The 21,177-nt window shown below is 34.2% G+C and overlaps 1 protein-coding gene across 2 annotated transcripts in view; it reads right to left on the bottom strand.

Annotated features, from left to right (window-relative positions):
- The window catches only part of LOC113504716 (zinc finger protein 628-like), a 162,770-nt gene that overhangs the window by 62,254 nt on the left and 79,339 nt on the right, over window positions 1-21,177 (bottom strand). Inside the window, exons 2-3 of one of the 2 annotated variants that reach the window (XM_026887127.1) lie at window positions 19,222-19,435; window positions 9,689-9,793 (exon numbers count right to left, since the gene is read on the bottom strand). In XM_026887127.1, coding sequence (XP_026742928.1) covers window positions 9,689-9,793; window positions 19,222-19,435 — 319 coding nt within the window. The remainder of the gene's footprint in view (window positions 1-9,688; window positions 9,794-19,221; window positions 19,436-21,177) is intronic. The other variant, XM_026887128.1, reaches the window with a different exon arrangement.

The raw sequence follows: 21,177 nt of genomic DNA, 5'->3' as shown, positions 1-21,177 counted from the left end.
GAACAGACAAGTATGTTTGTGTGGAAAGATGTAGAGGAATATTGGCAGAGTATGTTCGAAAAAGGTTTGTTTAGATTTTAAGTAATTTCTTAGAATTAGAATTTAGGTAGCCGATTTACTTTTCAATAAAGATAGCGGTAGTTGAGAAAGAAAGACGGAACGGTACACTGTGTAGAGCGATGTCTCTTTCCCACAATGACCACAGTCCTAACTTAGCATTTGGTTTTAGCGGTGGTAGTTTCTGAGTATCTTGATGACAAAATAAAAATCACCTTCTTTTTGCAACTATAACATTTTCACCCTTTCAATCTAAATTAAACCTAATATTCTTTGTAAAGAAGTTATTTCACTGTGAAAATTAGTAACAATTATGTTTATTTTAATTCAATAGCCCGCAATGTAGGTTCACAATGACGTAAAATATTTATAATAAATGTGATAGACGGGTTTATTGTTGGTTTTAATGAGAAAATATAAAAGCGGACAATTGTAGGACGAATTGGGTAAGTTAAGCGTGGCTGTAAAACAATCATGCTTTGAAATGTTCACAATTAAGTAATTAATTAAATTTTTGTGGAATTAATTTTATTAAACAATCAAATTTTTATATAAAAGTAAATTCAATTTTTCAAACTGTTACTTAAATGCATGCGTATATTTGTTTGTCTATTATCCGAAAACCAGTAGGCTATTTCTGCTGTCCTGGCAAAAATACAATAATTTAATTTTATTCTAGAAAATATTTATTTAGTGCATATACGCTTTTAAATACACTTTTTTATATTAAACTTTAAAAACCCAGTGTAACAGTCAAAAGTCGAGAATTTACAGTTTCAATTTAAAACGGTGACCCATAACAGTGCGGAGTAAACATAAATTAACAGGACGGTACCTTTATTCATCACCTATCTCCTGCATCTGTGCTGCGAATTTACGAGGCACCTTTCCTCTAAAGTTTTGTTCATGAAGGCTATAGAGCAGAAAAGAAGAGGAAAGGGGCATAACAGACATACACATTAATTGGAGTAGAGTAGAGTCTACATGCCTAGATGATAGTAAACTGTTTACAATGTAAATCGCTTAAAAACTGATGAATAATAATCTCTCAACACTTCAAGTTTTTATTTAAATACAATTTCAAACATATTTAAGTCAATTGTGTTCCTAAATTTACTTTCATACTATTTATTACAGACGCTCTATAAGTAACAAATACCAAAAAACGGTTTGCAACAGAGAGATACATTTAAAACGAGTTACCATTTCAAATCTGTCAGGTTTTCTCTGTAATCAGATAACGTAAGGTTGATCGTCGTCTCCTAACAGTGACACATGTGAAATTTAAATACCACTTTCTTGAACTCTTTTCTTCCGAGATGAAAACAAAATGCTGTCACCAGATAACCACGGCTCATACTCGTTTTTATACCATTTATACCAGTGAAGTCAGTAACTGCTTTGATTAATTTGATTTGCCAAGTTTTATGAGTTCATAGTTTGAAGCTTCAAGACTGTTTAAGTTCTGAACTTTAGTTGAAGTATTAAGGTCTTTTAAAGGATATTGCTAACTTATTTCTTAGTATTAAGTTGTGATAGTATTTAAGCTGGATATTGAAATACCGAGTTAATAAATATCTTAAGTTTCGGTTTGAAGTTTATTTGAGATACGGTTGTATGGAAATGTTTGTAGCTTTTGAACAGTACTGGGCAAAATGGGACTGTACAGGCTAAATAAATGAATTTGCTTTCATGCATTTATGCGTAATATGAGTGATTATGATTATTTGTTCTGTGACTGGACACAGCGTACATGAACTAAATTTGTATATACCTATATTTAGGTGTATAAGTAAATATGTTTATCAATTGACATGTAGGTACTCAAAATTCAAGTTTGGCTTAGTTGGCGACTACTTTTCACTCTAGGCAAAATATGAAATAATAAATTGTTAAAGAAAAAGTATATCAAAACTATATTACCATTAAAAATCCGACAAATCAAAATGAAACCCTTAAATTCAGTAGGTACCAAACATAATATAAGCACAACCATCCCAACCGCCATTTATACCAAGAAAGTTTACACAAAATAGTCCGTATTATGAATGATGAAGCAAGTTGTTGAGGGTCTAAAACGGGCGTATTGTGCACACATGAACAGCTCGACTATCCATCAGCTGACTGTCAACGATCTGAGCTCGCGGGCTCATGGGGAATAGGAATTAAATTAGATTCAGAAAGGTTTAAATGTGTCTGTGTAATCGATAAATTCAAGGTTTTGATTTCGAAAAGGTGGACTACATACTTTCGATGACCTATAAAAAAAATAAGGTATATAATATATACTTTTTAGAATTGCCAAAATGTGACAATAACTAGCATCGTCCTACGTTAAGTGTCACACTGTAAACTTCAGTTGTAAAACTGCACCAGAAAAATATTTAAGGCGATCTAAAAATTAAATTGTTATTGAAGAAGGGATTGTTGATAAGATAAGTGGATATTGGTTTGCTTTGTGAAAATCCATAATTGCATACAAAGCAAAAATACAAACACCTTTATACCTTACTCTGTTTCATAAAATTTAATTAATATAGCAGCTATACGACAACTTAAGACGAAAACCACATGAAATTAATATTACTGATAGGATTGCAGGCACGCTGCATTGCACGACGCTCCCAACAAATGGTGTAAATTAACACCATTGTTGGGACATTGGAGACAAATATATACGAAACCGTTGTGATTTAATACAGAGCGCTCATGACTAAGACGTATTATGAATTCAAAATTATATAATGGTTAATACGTTATGACAATGAATTTAAATGGAAATGAAGTCCTTATATTTACATCGTCATCATCATCAGCCCATATTCGGCCAATGCTGGACATAGGCCTCCCCAATTGCCGTCGACATCTATCTTTGTATGCTCGCACCCAGTTCCATACATTAAGTTTTTTTTTAATTTTTGGGGTTTCGTACCCAAAATGTAAAAATGGGACTCTAATACTGAGACACATTGTCGTATGACTAATAATTAATGTGTCGTACACAGAAGACAATTAATTCTGCTAATTATAAGCGAGTTCCGTATATTTTATTTGCCATAATAATAGTCAAGTTTAACAATAATACAAACTCGCAAATACATAAATACTCTACAAAATATATCCTATTACCGAAGAAATGTTTATTCAAAATAATAAGCAACTTGTTACCAAGGCATGCATACGTAAGAATATACATTATTATCATTATAAGGAAAGTCTTGCCATCGGTTTTGTGACGTCATTAGCGAGAGCTTCCTCATTTGCTAATGCAGTGTATACTTCTTATTTGATTAAATATATCGGTAAAAATGTGGAGTATTAACAAGAATATTTGAACAACGGTATTTGAACAAGCTGTAGATAAAACTGTTTATGGAATTGCGGTTTTAATTGTTTTATTTTACTCGTGTGTTGAATTATTTAAATACTAGTGGTAGCCCGCTACAAATCGAATATCATCCCACAGGCACATAAAATCGGGATATAAACTATTTTATATGCCAATCTTAGTTCTAAACTATATGTGCACTGAGTTTCGTCTAAATCCGTTCAGTGGTTTTTGCGTGAAAGAGGAACAAACATCCATATCTTTATCAACTTTCCCGATTATAATACATGTTTGTAGGATATTTACAATAATTCTATTATTTAAAAAGAAAGCTAATGAAGTTGATGATCATGATAGTATTAAAATAGACAGAACGTTACAACAGATTATAATCAATCTGAGAATTTAAATGTTAGCACATTTTACCAATGATAAATTAATTCAAAATTACATAATTCCTTCGTAAATAATTTACTGATAAAAGCGACCACAAATTATTCTCTACTAATTGATAGACTAGTTACCAAATCAAAACAAATGATCGATATCTCCCATCACAGTTTCCCAGTAAGGGCTCAATAAGCTCGAGCAAAAACAAAAGAGGTCCGGATTTAATATCTGTTAGCTGGCAACGGACTTCAATGGCGATTCGGACCCAAACGGTCAGATTATTAATACCGACCACTCGGCTACTATATTAATGGCATCAATACCATCTATTGTTTTCCTTAGTGAGGCCATAGATACCAATTCCCATAATATTATAGGATTCGATGTTCTTGGAATCGATGGAATATCATTGGATGCGGTTTTGAAAAGAGGAACAATGCGTGGATTGAAATTTACAGGTAACAGCATGCATTATGCCCACAGACAAACTGTGCAAACAGTTTTGTGGGGTTTATACAAAGCAAATAAGTATAATGTAAACAGTTTAATAAATAAATAAATAATAATAATTATAAATGATGTGAATGTGGATCGGAATAAACAAAATCGTACAAATGTGCACGTGTCTATGTTTCTCAAATTGTTGATTGGTCGATTTAGAATTTCTAGGATCACGTTAAGACCCAGAGCAGCAGAAAGAACAAAACTGAACGTTAATGAATAAGCCGCAGATTTTCAAATTCTTCTTTTCGTTTTAAAAAGACCTTTTTCATTAGTATTCACTACTTTTATGCCCGTAATCTATCTGTACTATAAAATTGAAATTTGTATTATACTTAGCATATAATACCGCTATATTTTCCTAACTCTATTCTCTTCAAGCCATCACCATCAGACACCAACAACTAATTAACAAGAATCACGAAGGCGTCTGCCGTTCTCACGCAGACATACATCCAAAAAACTTTTCCCGGATACTAGGAAACAATTTTAAGACTTGCTTAAGTTATACCAAGTTACAATGAAGTTTGGAACGCTCGTTATGAGGTTATTTTAAGTTAAACCAGAAATAAACGCTTGATTGACGTAACAGCCTCTTGAGATCATACGTTTAGATGTCAAAATAAATACTTAGTTTTTTATGACTTGAAACAAGATTGATATATGTTTTTAGATATTAAAATATAAGATTAGTTTGCTATGACCTGCAATGAAATTGATACAAGACAAAGCTGTGAAGACTTCATTTTGATCAGTCTAATTATAAAGATTCATAAACTTTTGAAATTGAGATGAACCGATGTACCCGATATATCTAATAAAAGGAGAAAAATAAAAAAATGCGGTTGAGCTTTTATTTATTTACATAGCAAAGTTTATTTATTTTTATTAGAATAACTTTTTGTGTTTGGTCGATTCGGTTTGTTTCAGTTTCTGAAGCAACCGTCACTAGTAATTGAGCGATGTCACTCAATTGTCACGCGTCATCAGTTTGACAGATGCACAATATTAGGAAATGTGGGCTTTTTGAATCATAATCTATTGGCTTTATAATATTTGTTACGTTTTAATAAATATGATTTATGTATGAAATAAATATTTAATTTTATTCATACTTTAGTCTCTAAAGAACTTAATTGAACGATGTTATATTATGGACAATGCATTTTAAATAGCTTTAAAACAACCCTGAAAACGGAGATAAAAAACATTGTAAGGCAGCTTAAACTTGTAGGTACTGTCCTTAAAGGATGATAACAAGCTAATATCGTAAAACGCTTCAATCATCTAGAAAAAGACCGGGAATAAATAGTTACTCTAGAAAATATATTAAGTTATAATTGAATACTTTATTAATTTTCTTGATTCTCAATAATTCTTTGTTTAATAACGGTTTACTTACCGCAACGACTAGTTTCGGACCCAAAAGGAGTCCTTAAGGGGTATGCGAGTCTACATAATGACTTAATAATTTTATTTTCCACATATTCTAGACCACAAATATATCTCACAAATAAAGAAAATACAAATACAAGTTGTTTACACAGTATTAGAGCAAAGCATAAAATAAGCTCTTTGAGAAGAAGTTACAAATAGCACTCACGAGAGGTCGCCACATGCAAATACCGCGCTAGAGACTGCCTCATACGTAAATTAGATAGATAGGTACTTTAGCAACTCGCCTTTAAAGAACTCCAGTTAACTTTTCATTTTAACTTTGTAGGTTTATAAGTTTATTCTTGAGTGAAAATGCATTAGTATTTACATTCGAGTAAATTTACTTAAATGCACTTTATTTTATGCATTTATGACTAGGGCATTTTGTTTGAGTGTAGATTTTGATTTTGTTACTTGAAAGCACTTTTACGACTTTGGAGAATGTATGATTCAGTGTTTTGATGATTTAATCTTTAATAAGATGTTATAAAGTTTTAGTGTTTATAAAGACCACGCATGTTTTTCTTACTTAATATATTATTATGCATTATTTATTTAACGCATTATTAAGATATATTTTAGATCCCATCGATTCCTTTAACGTATATATTTTTAAAGTTAAGTAACAATTTAAACTTAACGACCCACATTAGTAACACAATAACATTTTAACTTAATCCGGAATAGTAATTATAATTATGAATGATGGAAAAATAGGATAAAATAATGAACCAGGTTTCAAATTTTCAGCAAAAGCAAGAAAAATGCTAAACATGATCCAAAATATTAAAAGAGATGATTTTAAAATCCGTTTCACTATTCAATAAGACGAAACAGTTTAGATCCGACGTACATTACACTTAAGTGCAAGTTTCATTCAGTAACAGCAATAAATAACTATATGTCTAACTGTTTCAGACTGAACTGAGCTCCCAACTTCTCAAAACTTCTCCTTAACGGAATTTTACGAGCGATACACAGCGATATACCAAAAGATTTGTGTAACAGGTACCTTAAATATTTCATGTTTCGTGGCTGAGAAAACTGGGAGCCACCACTACAACTTCAAGTAGTGGTACTTCCCAGTATTCTACGTGTAGAACAGAGATGGCGTTCTGGTAAATGTATGGCGCTATCTCTTTTTGGTTGTATTACTTTGTCACGTGTTAGTAGGCAGTCGGGGAGCTGGAGTTAAGCCATTATTCCAGTGGGCATGTCACTCCGCGAAACACATCAATCTCGGAAAGTTCCGCGGTAGACGGGCACAGCCTCCGCAGATCTATTCATCTTAATGTTTTAAAGCCGCATTCATCAATCCACGAGGCATAACTGTGTCATTAAGAATACATACATTTCGTCTTAACTTCGAATTTGTATTTCGTATTCTTGTTTTGAGTTTACAATGTTTGTTTTTTCGGCAGGATTCGGTAGAATCGTTATTTTCTGATTCCGGGGATTTTTTTTAATACTTTATATTCACATGCTTGAGTGGTTTTAAGCATAATGTGTTGTTATTGATAAGCAAGATTAAAATATAGATCAAAAACAGAAATAATATTAGAATAGCAATCTATAAACTCTAACACTTCTAATTGGCTTCTAAATAGCTTCATTTAAATTACAGTAAGTAATAGTGTCCGAGTTGATCCGTGTCCGAGTCTGTGGATAGACCGTCTATGTCATAACAATTTCCTTCTTGTTTCGTGAACGTTAAATAGTGGAACCCACCTACATATTACTTACACAACTTTGACAGTCTTTATAGGTAGTAAGAAGCTAGAAAGTCTGACTACCTGTCTGACTTTGGTATCGAGTTGCCCAGATAACTGGATTGAGGAGGTCAGTTCTGCAGTCGTTCCTTGTAAAACACTGATACTTATCTGCATTCGGTTTGACAAGAAGAAGACCCCAACATAGTTGGGAAGAGTCTATTTCCAACTATGATAGACAGTTCTAAACCATTTTCAACATCTCATTCGCTTTAATTTCCCAATTATCCACATACAAAGGCATTTCATGCGCTTCACATTGATTCGCCGCATTCACACATACCTTTACCAAAAGCTCTTCACACAAAACTAATAATAATAAGGAAACGAGATAGTACAATACACTTTGTAGCACGTTGTCTCTTTCTAACAACTGCACCGGCATTACTTTAAGAGATCGTGGTAGGTTGGTATAATACATATAATCTAACGTTTCCTCGAGTCGTATCTTCGCTTTGACATAATTTGCATTCACTAATGTATTTTGAAGTGGTATTACATGTAGTATGAATACTGTAGGGATTTGTTTGTGACTATTGCTATTTTCCTCTTTCTCGTTCATATCGTTTGTGTTCTAAAACGAATTGAGAATTAACGTTGTATTAAGAGAATATAGTTTATACTAGTGGTGACTGGTGAGTTTGTTATATGGGGTACATGATAGTTTTGCTTAGAATATTTATTTGCTTGGAGATATTTACAGAATGAATACCGTTAATCAATTCATATCAATGATTTCGGGCAACAATGATACAAAAAGACTCAGAACTTTCCTGGAGAAATCGGTCCCGCCAGAGATCATGAGTTATCTGACAAGAGGGATGTTAAGTTTGATCGCTGTGTGAATCTGTCTATGGCACTAGAATATTTTTTAAGTGTGAGTGAAAAGTTGATATCGGGCTTAGTTGTACCTATTGATTTGTAACAAACAGTAACATGATGCACACGTAAGTTAAGAAGAGGAATCGAAGGCGAAATAGATCGCTGTGTTTGATTATATTAAACATACAAATACCTAAATAAAAACTCAACACATCTATCATTATATAACACATACGTATTACCCAAACACTATGCAAATTAATTGCACTTTATCAGTTATCAAAGGGCGCCGCCTCCCAGATATATTGTTGAGACATCAATACAATTAGCGAAACAAGCAATAAACAGGCTAAATTGGTATTACCGTCACAAAGACGGTTTATTACGCCCTCAACTACAATTAAGATAATTGTAATATGTACAGACGTATGAGATGTTTTCAGCATTGATTTAATAAGCCGTTTGGTGTTGGAATGTGTCGTGTACGGATTGTCGATAGACTTACATCACGTGCTTAATTAGTTGTTTATACTTTATCTCGCCTTCACGATGGTGTTTTGTCTAGAGTGCTCAATGTGTAGGTGAGGTTATGTGTGAATGCATTGAATCATGTTAAGCGCATTGAATTTGAAGGCAATAAGATCATTCATTATTTTACTTGAATTTTGTATAGACTTCGATTATGGTAAAGTCGAGCTGGTAGAATAATATCTTTAACATATATTGTACTACGTAAAAAATCCATTAACTACTTATGAATTTATCAATAATTCATTAAAATGAAACTACTTTTACGGATTTTATCGCGGTTTAATTTTAGATTTTAGTTCCCGACGAATTTCCGAATAATTCATTAATTATTAATCATATACATAATATATATATATATATATATATATATATATAATAAATACTCATGGCTGATTATGAAATGAAAGGAGAGATCCTTCAATTTATGACAATCTATGAAAATTTTGTCCCGACTCCTTTGGGTCCTGTCCCGAGGAGTCTTTTATTCTTAACCACCTTGGATGTGATCGACTTTGCTCATAGCTCATTCAGCATTCAGTACAAATGATTTACCAAATATACCAGATCCAATTAAATGTTGCTGCCGTTGGCCCTATGGACATTTGTGTAGTATAATAAAACTTTATCTTTTTAAAGAGAAGTAAAGAAAAACCAATGGTGGTCAAAACGTCCAATAGTATCGTTATGAAGTAAACATGTGTATCGTAGGATAGTAAAATAGGACGGAAAGGTTCACAAGTGAATACCGTCAGAATGTTACTTAAGCATGTCTTGGTGACGTCATTTGTCATGTTCGGACCACGACCGTCAAGCGTATGTTAGTATCACTCGTATAATTTCCACCCTATCTTACCGATATCCTGGTCTGGCAGTGGCAGGCTGTCTGACGCGTCTGACGCTAGAGCTAGCTCCGGGGATGCTGACCCCAAGAAAGCTGAGAAGCCGTCATGCTCACCATCTGAAACAAAAGAAGTTTTTTTTTATTTTGATGATAGCTTTCAAAAGAGTTCAAAAAGAAAAGGGTTCTCAATTGGTCTTATTTTGTTTTTTTTTTATGTTTTTTGCCTTAGATCTTTAGACTGGTTGATCCGACTTTGTTCATTTAACCCTGAAAAAGTTATCAACATTTAAAAATTCAAATGCTTTATTTGTAGATCATAGGTTGGAGCAAATGTTGGTGATACATACATCGATGGTGTATGAATAACATAATATTATGGCAAAACATAGCCACAAACGGTTTATAAATTCCTAAATAATAACTAGGTAACAATATTGCTGTCAATAAACTAAAATATCATAAATATATTATAATCAAGTTTGATTATAAAGTTACAGATGGTCCTAATATTAATCTATTTAATTACAGTCTCGACTAAACAAAGCAAATATTCTATACAAGGTCTCACTTACAACTAATTAAATTTGTTATACGACTACATCGCGGCTTGGCGGTTACTCTAAATTACATTGCGATGTATGTATATTGAGGTTATCTTCTATAATTAATAAGACTCAATCAATGAGTGTGTGATGTGTGGTGGACCCACGTCTTAGAGGGTCGTTTCACTTTAAATCATATGTTTATTTTTGCCTGCCTTTCTAGCCAATTGACGTATCAATAATCATTAAAGAATGATAAATTATGTGAAAATGTATCGAAATGGCATACCCCTGCAAATAGTCATGTTACTTTTGACCTATAATCTTCATAGACAGGAGTTTTGAGACGCCACATACTCGTAGGTCATTGAATGAGCCATGGCTGGTTGTTTTCACTACGGGAACATAAAATCGAGCTTAAAACTATTCTATGTATAATTCAGGTAATAAACTGTGTGCGTGCCTACGAAATTTCGCCCAAATCTTTTTAATATAAACAAACTTTCACGTTTATAATAATTGGGATGGTCTTGTCTAGGGGTTAAGAATATAAATATTAAGAAAACCATTCCATAGTTGTTTTGAGTAATTAATTCTGAAAGCGAATGAGTGACCAACATTGTTGTATAAATTAATTTATTACCTGAACAACTTCCATCTTCGTTGCACGGAGCGGCAAGTATCAAAAGTATCTGATAGTATTATAATTGTTTCAAGTCTGAAGGCTCTTAGCAGAAGAGCTCTCAAAACTTGTGCAGCTTCGCATCCCTATAAATTATTTATGGCAGCTGAGCAATTTCCTTATTCCCTGACGTGCGGACTCCCTAATTAAGTGGTATCAAGTACCTCTTATGTGTCATACTCAATTGTTGTATTAACGAGAGTGAGGTTGAATTATGACTTCATTTCTTATCTTCGAGCAACGGCTGAAGAAAAAAATAACAATAAAAAAGCCAGTTCAGTGCGAGTTGGACTTGCGGATATGCGACGCTGAGGGTTAGAAACAAATAGGCTTAAAAAAATATGAGGTTAATGACCACCCATTAAATTTATGACCTTACCAGGCATTGCTTAACCGCGCTTTATTTTTTGTTTTATGTAAAAAATTCTACTGTTTAGAAACCATTGTTCATGAGATACAACCTGGTGACAGACGGACACACAGTATATCCGTAGTAACTGGGTCCCTTTTTTACACTCTATTAGTATGGAACTCTAAAAACTGGTATATTAAATACTCGTAATAGTGCAAAAAAACTGCTCGCAACGTATAATTATTTTGTTCTAGATTTATTTTTGTTTAAACAATGAAACAAAAGAAGAAGAACAAACGAATGCAATATCCCTAAATAAGTAATCGAAGTCAATAATAAAAGGGAGAAAGTATTGTTCAATCAAATCAATCATACTTTCCCAAATGCGGTAATACAGTTACTGTAAAAAAGGTTGAACGCCAGTCGGCACGTTCCTGTTATCATCTTGTTTATTTGCACCCAAATGTGGGACATAATAAAACGCCAAGTGACGCGGGTAGGGTGCAATAAACGCCCGGTGCTCCCCACGACTTCAATTTCAAGAATATTTTTCCACGTGCAACATAATCTTGAATTATGATTCGTTTACACTCGCTCGCTACAGCTTGCGGCATACAAATGTTACTGTAATCGGTACTGTTATAAATAACTAAATCATCTCCATGTACTCAACAATGCATCAGATACAATGTTGGGTAAGAACAAGAACAATGACAAGAACATGTTTCAATTAAGCAACCGAATTAATTCCCAACTCCGGTCAATATTTTCTAAGATATTTGTTAATTAATAGCGGCTGTCCACTATAGACGATAACCAAGCATAATTGAGAACAGTCCAAGAAATTCAACTGATTAGAAATTCATTGTCAGAAAACTGCTACAGCATCAGAATAGTTGAGTACTCCTAAATAGTTTGCGATATTTCGGTTGGAATGGTCAATATTAATTACAAAGTGAAACGGGGTCCTCCGTGGCTCGGCTCCTACAAATTTATTCAGCTAAATTAAATGACACTAAGTAAATAGGGAGCAAATTGGTAGCAGTCTATTGGGGCCCGAGTGGCTCTGTGACCAGTTACCGACTTAGTTTTCGGTAGCAAGTCAACTCGAGTACGATATTACTTCATTTGCAACTTTATGGTACCGCATTTCCTTCGGCGAGAGCGAGGGTTCCGCTCCCCACTTGTTTTGTAAAAATAACTCGGAGGAGGTTTTCTCAGAATTATTATCCGGCCTCCTTTGTTCTTGATGTAGTGCCGAAAAAATAGGGCGTTCCAACTGGCCCTTGTTATGTTAGAGTCAAGTGCAGTGCCTTTATAATTGATTGGGGATGTTTGTTTATTTAAGTAAAATAATAAGGGATAAACATAGAAAGTCTAAAAGCCGCATTTTTCTAGGTGTATTTTTATATATCTGTCCTCTCATCCCACTTAAAAGAGACGAAAACAGCTGGACACTTAAGATTTGTAATGAAGCTGTTAAAAAACTGTGATAATTTATTTTTGTGATTTCCTAAGCATACTCTAAAAAGCATTCGTAGAGCACAAAGCATGCGCTAATCGACCTTGCTACATGTCGCGAATAGTAGGTTTGGCGTGGTGACCCCACAGTCTATCCATGTTGTCTAACACATATCACACAATACATCCATGTAGATTCCATATCTACTAAGATACAAGTAGCTATCTGAATATACACATGTTGTGCGAACAACAATCAACATCACAAAAACCTCGGCATTACCATACCAGTAATACATCAAATGTATTTTTATCTTTTCTCCTCGAATTAGGAGCATCACGGTTAATAGACAAGACAACACCTCAATAGATCATTTTCCTCCGCTTCGTCTCTTGAGGAGTGAAAAGTTAGTGAGTCGTGGAAACAATTCCCTTGTGACTGACTTTCGTTGAGACCAAAAATAAAGCTTTTTGAATATAAAATAACACGGTTTTATTGTTTACACGGGTGTAATGTTAAACAGATATTGGGGATTTTTAAATAATTATTTGAAGAAAAGTTTTATCAAGCGTTAATTCTAAAACTATGGACCGTTGAATATATGTATATATATATATATATATTGTGCAGAAACATATTTTCATAATACGTTAAAATCGCTTTTTGAAAACCATTTTACACATTTTAAACATATATTTCAAGTCAAAAGTACTTATATTATGTAGTAAAATGCTTACGAAATCCGAAAATAAAAGTTTATTTTTGGTAGAACCCCAAAGTTTTTTTTACCCCTTCGGGAAGCTCAGGTTTGATGGCAACCATTATACAACATTTACCGAACGGTAAACTCGAAACATAAAGATTTAGTAAACGCGTTAAATTGTGCTATCATGCAAATATCGATACAATTCCCTTCCAAAATAATCTTTAAGAAAAACAATGGGAACATTAACAGTATCGGTTCCGATACCCAATTCGATTGTAGAATCGATAAGATTGTATCGAGTAGTATCGAGTAGACTCGATTAAGGGTTGCCTTTTTACGGTATCTTCGCTATCTGAGATGAGAATCAGATATAGCCACCTCGTTTTGCGAGAGTTTCGGATATTACGGCTTATGAGCTTAGCTAAAGGCACTAGTTGTACAAACACAGTGCTGTTACAAAGCCACTGACATCTTACTTGTGTTTTGAAGACAGCTGAACAATGAGAAGCTTACACTGAAAATTAGTCTAAAATTGAACTCATAATTAAAGTATTTTCACGATGTGTATTCATTCACATTTCATTCACATGGGATAACATAGATAAAAATTTCAATGACAGTCAGGTCCTTTTTTAATAATATAATGTATGTTGAGACCATACTTTAGTTTGCAGTGTCGGTGATTATCGCCATTTCAAATAAACTGTACGAAGTCAACACTATAAGCATTTTGACTTTAGTTTTTAGAAATATACAAATGTTTAAAATTATAATTTCGATAATAATAATAACATTTATTTCTGGGTCTTATAGTTCAATCTAGACATGAATCATTCTACGTTGTTATGATAAAAACGATGCTTTTCTTGTTTTTGACATAGACATTATGATTGCACTTACAGGGTAGTTAAATTTACAAGTACTTCATACTCAGATCTAAATGTAAGCAATAACGCATGATGTCAGTCCCTTTAATACAACTTCGGACAGACACAAATCATGGCATGCAAATAGTTTGTAGAGACATTATTTAGAAATTTCCTGACAGACTCTAATAGTGGAGTACATACAGTTTGTCAGATACGGCTAACATCTGCCTCCAATATATTATAACATTTATTAACAAAGTTATATGAGGGTTCGTGTTTGTCGTAAAATTTAATAGAAACAGGCCCACGTGAATTTATGAGGACCAAAATGTGGGTCGATCGAGAATCCTGAACCTAATAATCCCGCTGTAAGAGTATTTCGACAATTTTGGACTCACACAATATTTATTGAGAGATTCCCTTTCAACGGACGGTTTTAAAATTGGAAAGTATTAAATTGGGTTTATTTTTATATTTTTGGGGTTATTTTTAAAGTATTAATAGCCTGTATGGTACATTTACAAGGTTGAATGATCTTCCTTTTTGTAAATGTTACTGAATTTGATGATTGTTTTATTTATTCATTAAATGTTGAGGATTAACAATGAATAGTTTCAAAATTTGTATTCCTTTAATATCGCAATATTGCAGATAATCCTTAACTTAAATCTCATGAGCAAATCAACACATCGGTAATTTTGTGCAAGGGTTTTTTTAGCCACATCAGAGACAGTGGCAGTTTAAACTGATTCCTAGTTCTGATTCAAAGACCCAAAAAAGAAAAAACACAATATCTACTTTTATTAGTCTAGAACATGATAAACTAAATTAAGCGCTTCCAAAATAAGTGAAGAACATACCAATTCATATAATTTATCAAAACACATTTTAGGCGACTGCACTCACACGTACAATCAAGGAGTACAAGTTCCGAGGAATTCTATGTTAATGCATGGAAATCATGCGCATGTTTTCACGCCCTACTTCCAAACTCATTCAAGCCGGAGGAAAAATACAAAGGGCCTACTACCACCACTTAAATACTGTAGCGGATGTGGAAGCGAGAGAGAGTACTACGCGCCGTAGCACTTCGTAGCACGGCGTTGAGCAGCGTAGAGCTACGTCCCGCTTCTACGACTGAAGCAGTATTTCGTTAGGAGTCGGTGGTAGACCCTCTGATCATTATTTTACGATGGGTGAAACGGGGTAAAAGTAATGCGGAATAATCTTTATGGAATTGTATTAAAAATTTGCAAGCTGGATTATAGGGGGAGTGGATTGGCGGCTTGTGTGGGGAAGTTCGGCTTTCATTAATGTAAGTTCGGTTGCGATGGTTTCTTGATTTACAAAAGGATTTCTGTTTTTTTTTTGTGTTTATCTGGCTGTAGTACGAACCGTATTATATTGTGTTTTTTTTTACAATTAAGGTCTAGGTTCAGATCAAAAGAATCAACTTTCAATTATGCATATTAGATTTGAAATTATTTCCAAATTTCCTTTACTTTTCTCGTTATCTGTATGGTATAGAAGCTACCTAAACGGAAACATCCAAATAGAAGTTCTTAATGATACCAACCCAACTGTGTCACACTAATATTTTTCAGATACCCCCAAAATTATAAAATATGTTATATAATAACAATAAAGTGTGTAGATTAGATGACGCGTCGTGTGACGTTATTCCTGTAAGGGAAGGCCGCTGACTCGGCGGATACAATTTACAAAAGTGACAATTCATCTTTGTAAGTGCTACCCCGATACTGCGAGATGAAATATGCAAAAACTACCACTTATTCATATTGCAGATTGCTTACCACTGTGCCCTTTTTATTGTTTTCGCTGAGGTTGTGTTGGAAAGTAATGTTGTTTTGATATTATTTTTGCTTTGCATTTTTTATGCGAATTATAAATTGTCTCTTAGGTTATTTTTTGGGGGTTGTTTTTTGTTTACGCTGAGTGTTGGGTGTTTGGAATAATAATTTGTTTATTCTTGTGAAGGGATGAAAATAAGTCTTTATTAAAGGTATTTTAAATAGCTTTTTATTTTGTCCAAACAGAAAAGTCAATCCTGCATAACCTGTGATAAAAAACCTTTCTAATGAACGGAAAAGTTTTGTCAGTTTAAACATTTGTACTTGAGGCTGTCTTACAATTTTTAAGACAGCTTCATGAATGATTTTAAAATACCACGAAGAAAAAATAAAAAGTGACAAAAGCACTGAAACAAAAGCTGAAGCTCAAAACTAGTCACGAAATTACCTAAAATCTCAGGAACGCAAAACCTCCACATTTACAACCAAAAAACGCAACATAACCAAAATACCTCGTTCAACAAAGTACATTTTAAATAGCCAACAAGTTATAGAATGTCGAAAACTTTGAACAAAGCACAGAGGGATAATGAACTTGTTTGCTATATGTTAATTAAATACTCTCTAAGGGATTGGCTAATGGAATTCCCGAATATTTACCTACAAGGGTTGTGGTAATGGTACATGCTGAAACTTACCTTGCTCAGAATTTAGTTATCATCACATCAAACTAACGTTAACTGTCTGTCTGTCATGTTATGTGTGGTACGAGTTCAAAAGTAAAATGTTTTTGGAAATGCTTTTATTTATGGTAATGGAAGAAAATTGTGGTATTTTGGGAACGAATGGTAAGTATAATATTGGTTTTTAAATAAATGATTTTCTTGCAAGATACACTGGGAAAAACATATCATAAACCTACTAAAATTAACTACTAATGCTACGAGTCAGATAACTTCATCTATACACACTTAATAATCGCATAAAATTATACCATCAAGAAACTGCAGTCTTGAAAGTTTTAAAGTTTATTAATATAGTTAGCAGAACCAGCTCAAACTCAAGCCATAATAATTATTGCATTAAATATCAAAGAGTTCGATAACAGTCATGTACAAAGGCAAGACCTTCATAATTTACGAGCTTAATAGAAGCGACATTTTCATCGGTCGTCTAAGGAGGTCTAATTCAATTAAGAGGCATCAGACCTCGTTTGCATGAGTTTGCATTTTTAAACAAAATCGAGACAGTTCTCGAGTGGATTTTGACAAGCAGATGTCCTGCAAGGACCTCCTCCCTCGGGACTCGCTGGCGACGAACTACGTAATTTGAATTTGGAATGCTAGTAAATTATGTTAGCTTTGATCTCCAACAAAAATACGAGCTGAAAAGAATCGCATTATTTAAATATTTGAACGTGTTCTGATGCCTTTGTGATGTTTGTATTAAATTCGTTTGGATTGGTCTCGAAAGAAAATTATATTACGAGGAAAATTCGTAGAAATTACCTATATTTCTTCAAAGGAAATTTTGTAGACATATTTCCTGTAGCTAGATAACTAGTATAAACACGAAAACGGTGCTCTACATGTCTGAAATGAATACAAACGTTTAGTTTACCTATTTTCTGCATTTACTGAAGTTAATTTCCCTTTGTTTTCGTCCCTAGCGTAGCAAAAACCGTATTATTCCGACAAAAGACGTGCAGTGTACACACTCGAAAGATTTAAATGAGTCGATAACAAATGACAGAGCGATGTCCGACTGCACTGCTCCCACTGCTTCCGAATGCAAAATTCGATATTTGAATTTCAAAATAACCGACGAAGCATTGTGGGTACTGGCTCATGATTCCCGCGTAAAATAAAATATAAGACTTTGTAGCGACGTCTGAATGCCAATTTTGTTGACTGTAATTCAAATTTTTATGTGAAACCAAGTGCAGGATAACGTTTTACACATCTGGGTTTGTGGCCGAAACGAATTGAAAAGGATTCTTTTATTCTTTGCAGTCTCTGTTGCTGAGTCAACTGAGCGAATTGAATTAGCCGAATGTTGGTAGTATGATTTTTGTTCTACTTGGTTTGATATTTGTCTATTTAAAGGAAGATTCTATGCTGTGGTTTTATTTATTATGATTTTGTGTTAAGTAATAATGCGTACCCGAGCTATGGAACAGTATTGTAATAGTAATGTGATGTTGAATTTCGAGTGCTTGTAAGGGATTAAACTAAGTAAAACAAATAACAATTAATTTCCTATGTTGACTCGTATCGAGCTAGTTAGTCTAATCTGAAACGCTTAATCTATATCAATAAGCGTGGTAAACACTTGCTGCTATGCAAACGAACATGGTTACACTTAGGTATTGTGAAAACATCTTTAAGTACAGTAAAGTAACACAGTAAGGGTACTAAATAAGGGAATACGTTTGTTTTTTAATATTTTAGTTTAAGAAAAGGAAACCTAAGAATAAATTATATCATTATTGGCACGAAACTAGCAACTACAAGCTTTGGTAAAGTTAAGTTAAATTAAATTTTGATCCGAAAAAGATATTTGGGCATCGACCAAAAGGTTGAGATGTGCAAGCACCGCGGTGACCATAACATACTATTGTACTCGTAGTTGAAAAATGAAAGGTCCTTTTAAAAAGTTTCGGTAGAAGACTCCAAAAGTTTCAGGATTAACAATTATTATCCTTACCAGTATCGGCTTGCAAAAAGTGTATGCTGACGTCATCGGGTAGATGAAGTACGTTAACAAAGATAAGACTATTATGATAAGACTAGACTCCAAAAGATTCGAGACGACTGATACGTTTCTTATCAATATTGTTTGTGATTTGCAGGATAATTTGAGGAAATCTATGAACATTTCGGAAATAAAGCTTCCTTACCAACAGTAGCGGTGATATTTGTTCAGTAAATAACCTATCCCTATCCTAATAAAAGAAACATATTTAATAACAGCCAGAGGACTAAAAAAAAAATCAGTTTAAAAATTACATCTTATCAATGTTGGTGACTTAGTGCAAGTTTATGCTTTCGCCAATTAATGACCTTCATTGATATCAAAAGTAGATAGAAGGATCGAGAATACTAATGTTTGTTAAGCTTACCAATATCGGCGGCAGCGTGCAGCAGGTCAGCCAGTAGCTCTGGCTCATGGCAGGCGATGGCCAGGCGGTCGTCGTGCAGACGCGCCGCGTCCAGCTCGCCCGGCGCCGCCTCGCGCAGCTGCAGCGCCACGGCACCCTCGCCGCCCACCGACGCGCTGTACATCAGCACAGCGCGCGGCGAGAACGTCGGCAACGGCAGCCGCGTCGTCTGCACCTGGGGAGAGAAGACTGGGTTAGTAGATGACCTTTTAGATCCAGGTAGATTGTACTCAGTCAGCCAAATAATGGATGTCATTGTAGGAAGAACTGACTTTGTTGATAGGCTTGTGGATCTAGAGATGTGTGGCTAAGATCAAGAACGAATGTTTGCATCAAGCTCCATATAGGACGATAATATTCATAATAAAGGGTTTAGGTAATAAAATGTTTAGGAAACTGATGGTACACGATATGACTATTGAAATTTGGTAAAATATATGACCAAAACTTTAAAGATACAGACAGACCAATTCAGAAAACTTTTAGTTGTTTTCCGTTTTCGACAACCTTTGAACGATTGTATAACAGAAAGGCGTTATACCCTGCAGATACCTGTTCAAACATTACCCTTGTTAACACAATCAAATTACCGTACCGTTGAGATGCATTTGACAGGCATCCGTACCTTTCAGTAAAACCATTCGCCGTATATTATGATGTATCACAAGAACAAGTCTGTGTAATTTCGCACGTCGTTCGAATACATCAAAAGCGTATCCATCATAATCCGAAACACGTAATTATGATTCGTAAAGGCCTACGGGATGTGTCCTTCATGAATTGTAATAGTTGGTTCATATTGTAGGTGTGTTACAGAAGGTTGTTTAGGTGAATTGTGTTGTATATGGTATAAATAGAGTACAGAATAGAGCATATACATATATAGAGCAAACACGAGGAGTGGTGTATGCCAGTTGTGTAACACAAATATTCTACAAAAATAAAATTTTGTACACAAAATGAGAAGATTATCGGCATCATCATCCTTTAATAAAAGAGAAATAAGATTGAAATTATTTGAACAATTTATTTTGTCAACTCGCGTCATTCAATCTATTCTTTTTACATATATATTCCATGAATAACTAATAAAGGCACCTATATTGTTCATTATTTATTATTACGAGATTGGCATATCCCACTGGTGAGCAAAGGAATATGTATAATCATTTGAATAGACCACTGTTCAAAAGATAAAGGGTGTTCATATTCCACACTCGGCCAGCTAGCCTCACGTCTTTGTCCGTCCTTACCCCAAATACGTCTTGTTTGTTCTTCATGAACTAGCCCCGTACAAGTTCAAACATAAATTACTTCAATTACCAACTTACTACAATACAAACATCAACGTTTTGTTCCAACTTCTACTACTAATCTCAGTCTATTGTGACGAGTAAGGGCTACAATAATGGTTATTCATTTACTTGTAACAGGACAACGAGCTCTTCGGTGAAATGACCTAGAGTATAACCCTTTCGCTGTCATTTGCTTTTTGTTTCAAGCGAATTTTGAAATCTAACGATTGGTGTAACATTTCGTTGAATAGCGGATCGATATTTTAACAATATTTCAAGAAAACTTACAACAAAATGTTACTCGTAAATCTACTCGCTACGAACGTTTCGCTGATCAAATCGTCTACCAGGACGTCTTTAGTCTATTATTATATAACTAATTATATCAAAATAATCGTGGAAACGACAAAGACAGCGTAATACACGGCGTAGAGCGACATCTCTCTTTCACACCCGCAATATTTCTTTAAGCCACGTTCATTTGCACGAACTCTACATTACGAGAAAATGCTCCAGTGTGTCCCCACCATTACATGGTAAGAGAATAAATAGTAGCTTGCGAGTAATTATCGGGGCGCATTGTTCATTGCCGGCGAACAGCGACAACCCAGATTATAACACG

Source organism: Trichoplusia ni, chromosome 23 (assembly GCF_003590095.1).
Source record: "Trichoplusia ni isolate ovarian cell line Hi5 chromosome 23, tn1, whole genome shotgun sequence".
Taxonomy (NCBI): domain Eukaryota; kingdom Metazoa; phylum Arthropoda; class Insecta; order Lepidoptera; family Noctuidae; genus Trichoplusia; species Trichoplusia ni.
Note: the sequence above shows the minus strand (reverse complement) of the source record. Positions and strands in the feature narration are given on the sequence as shown.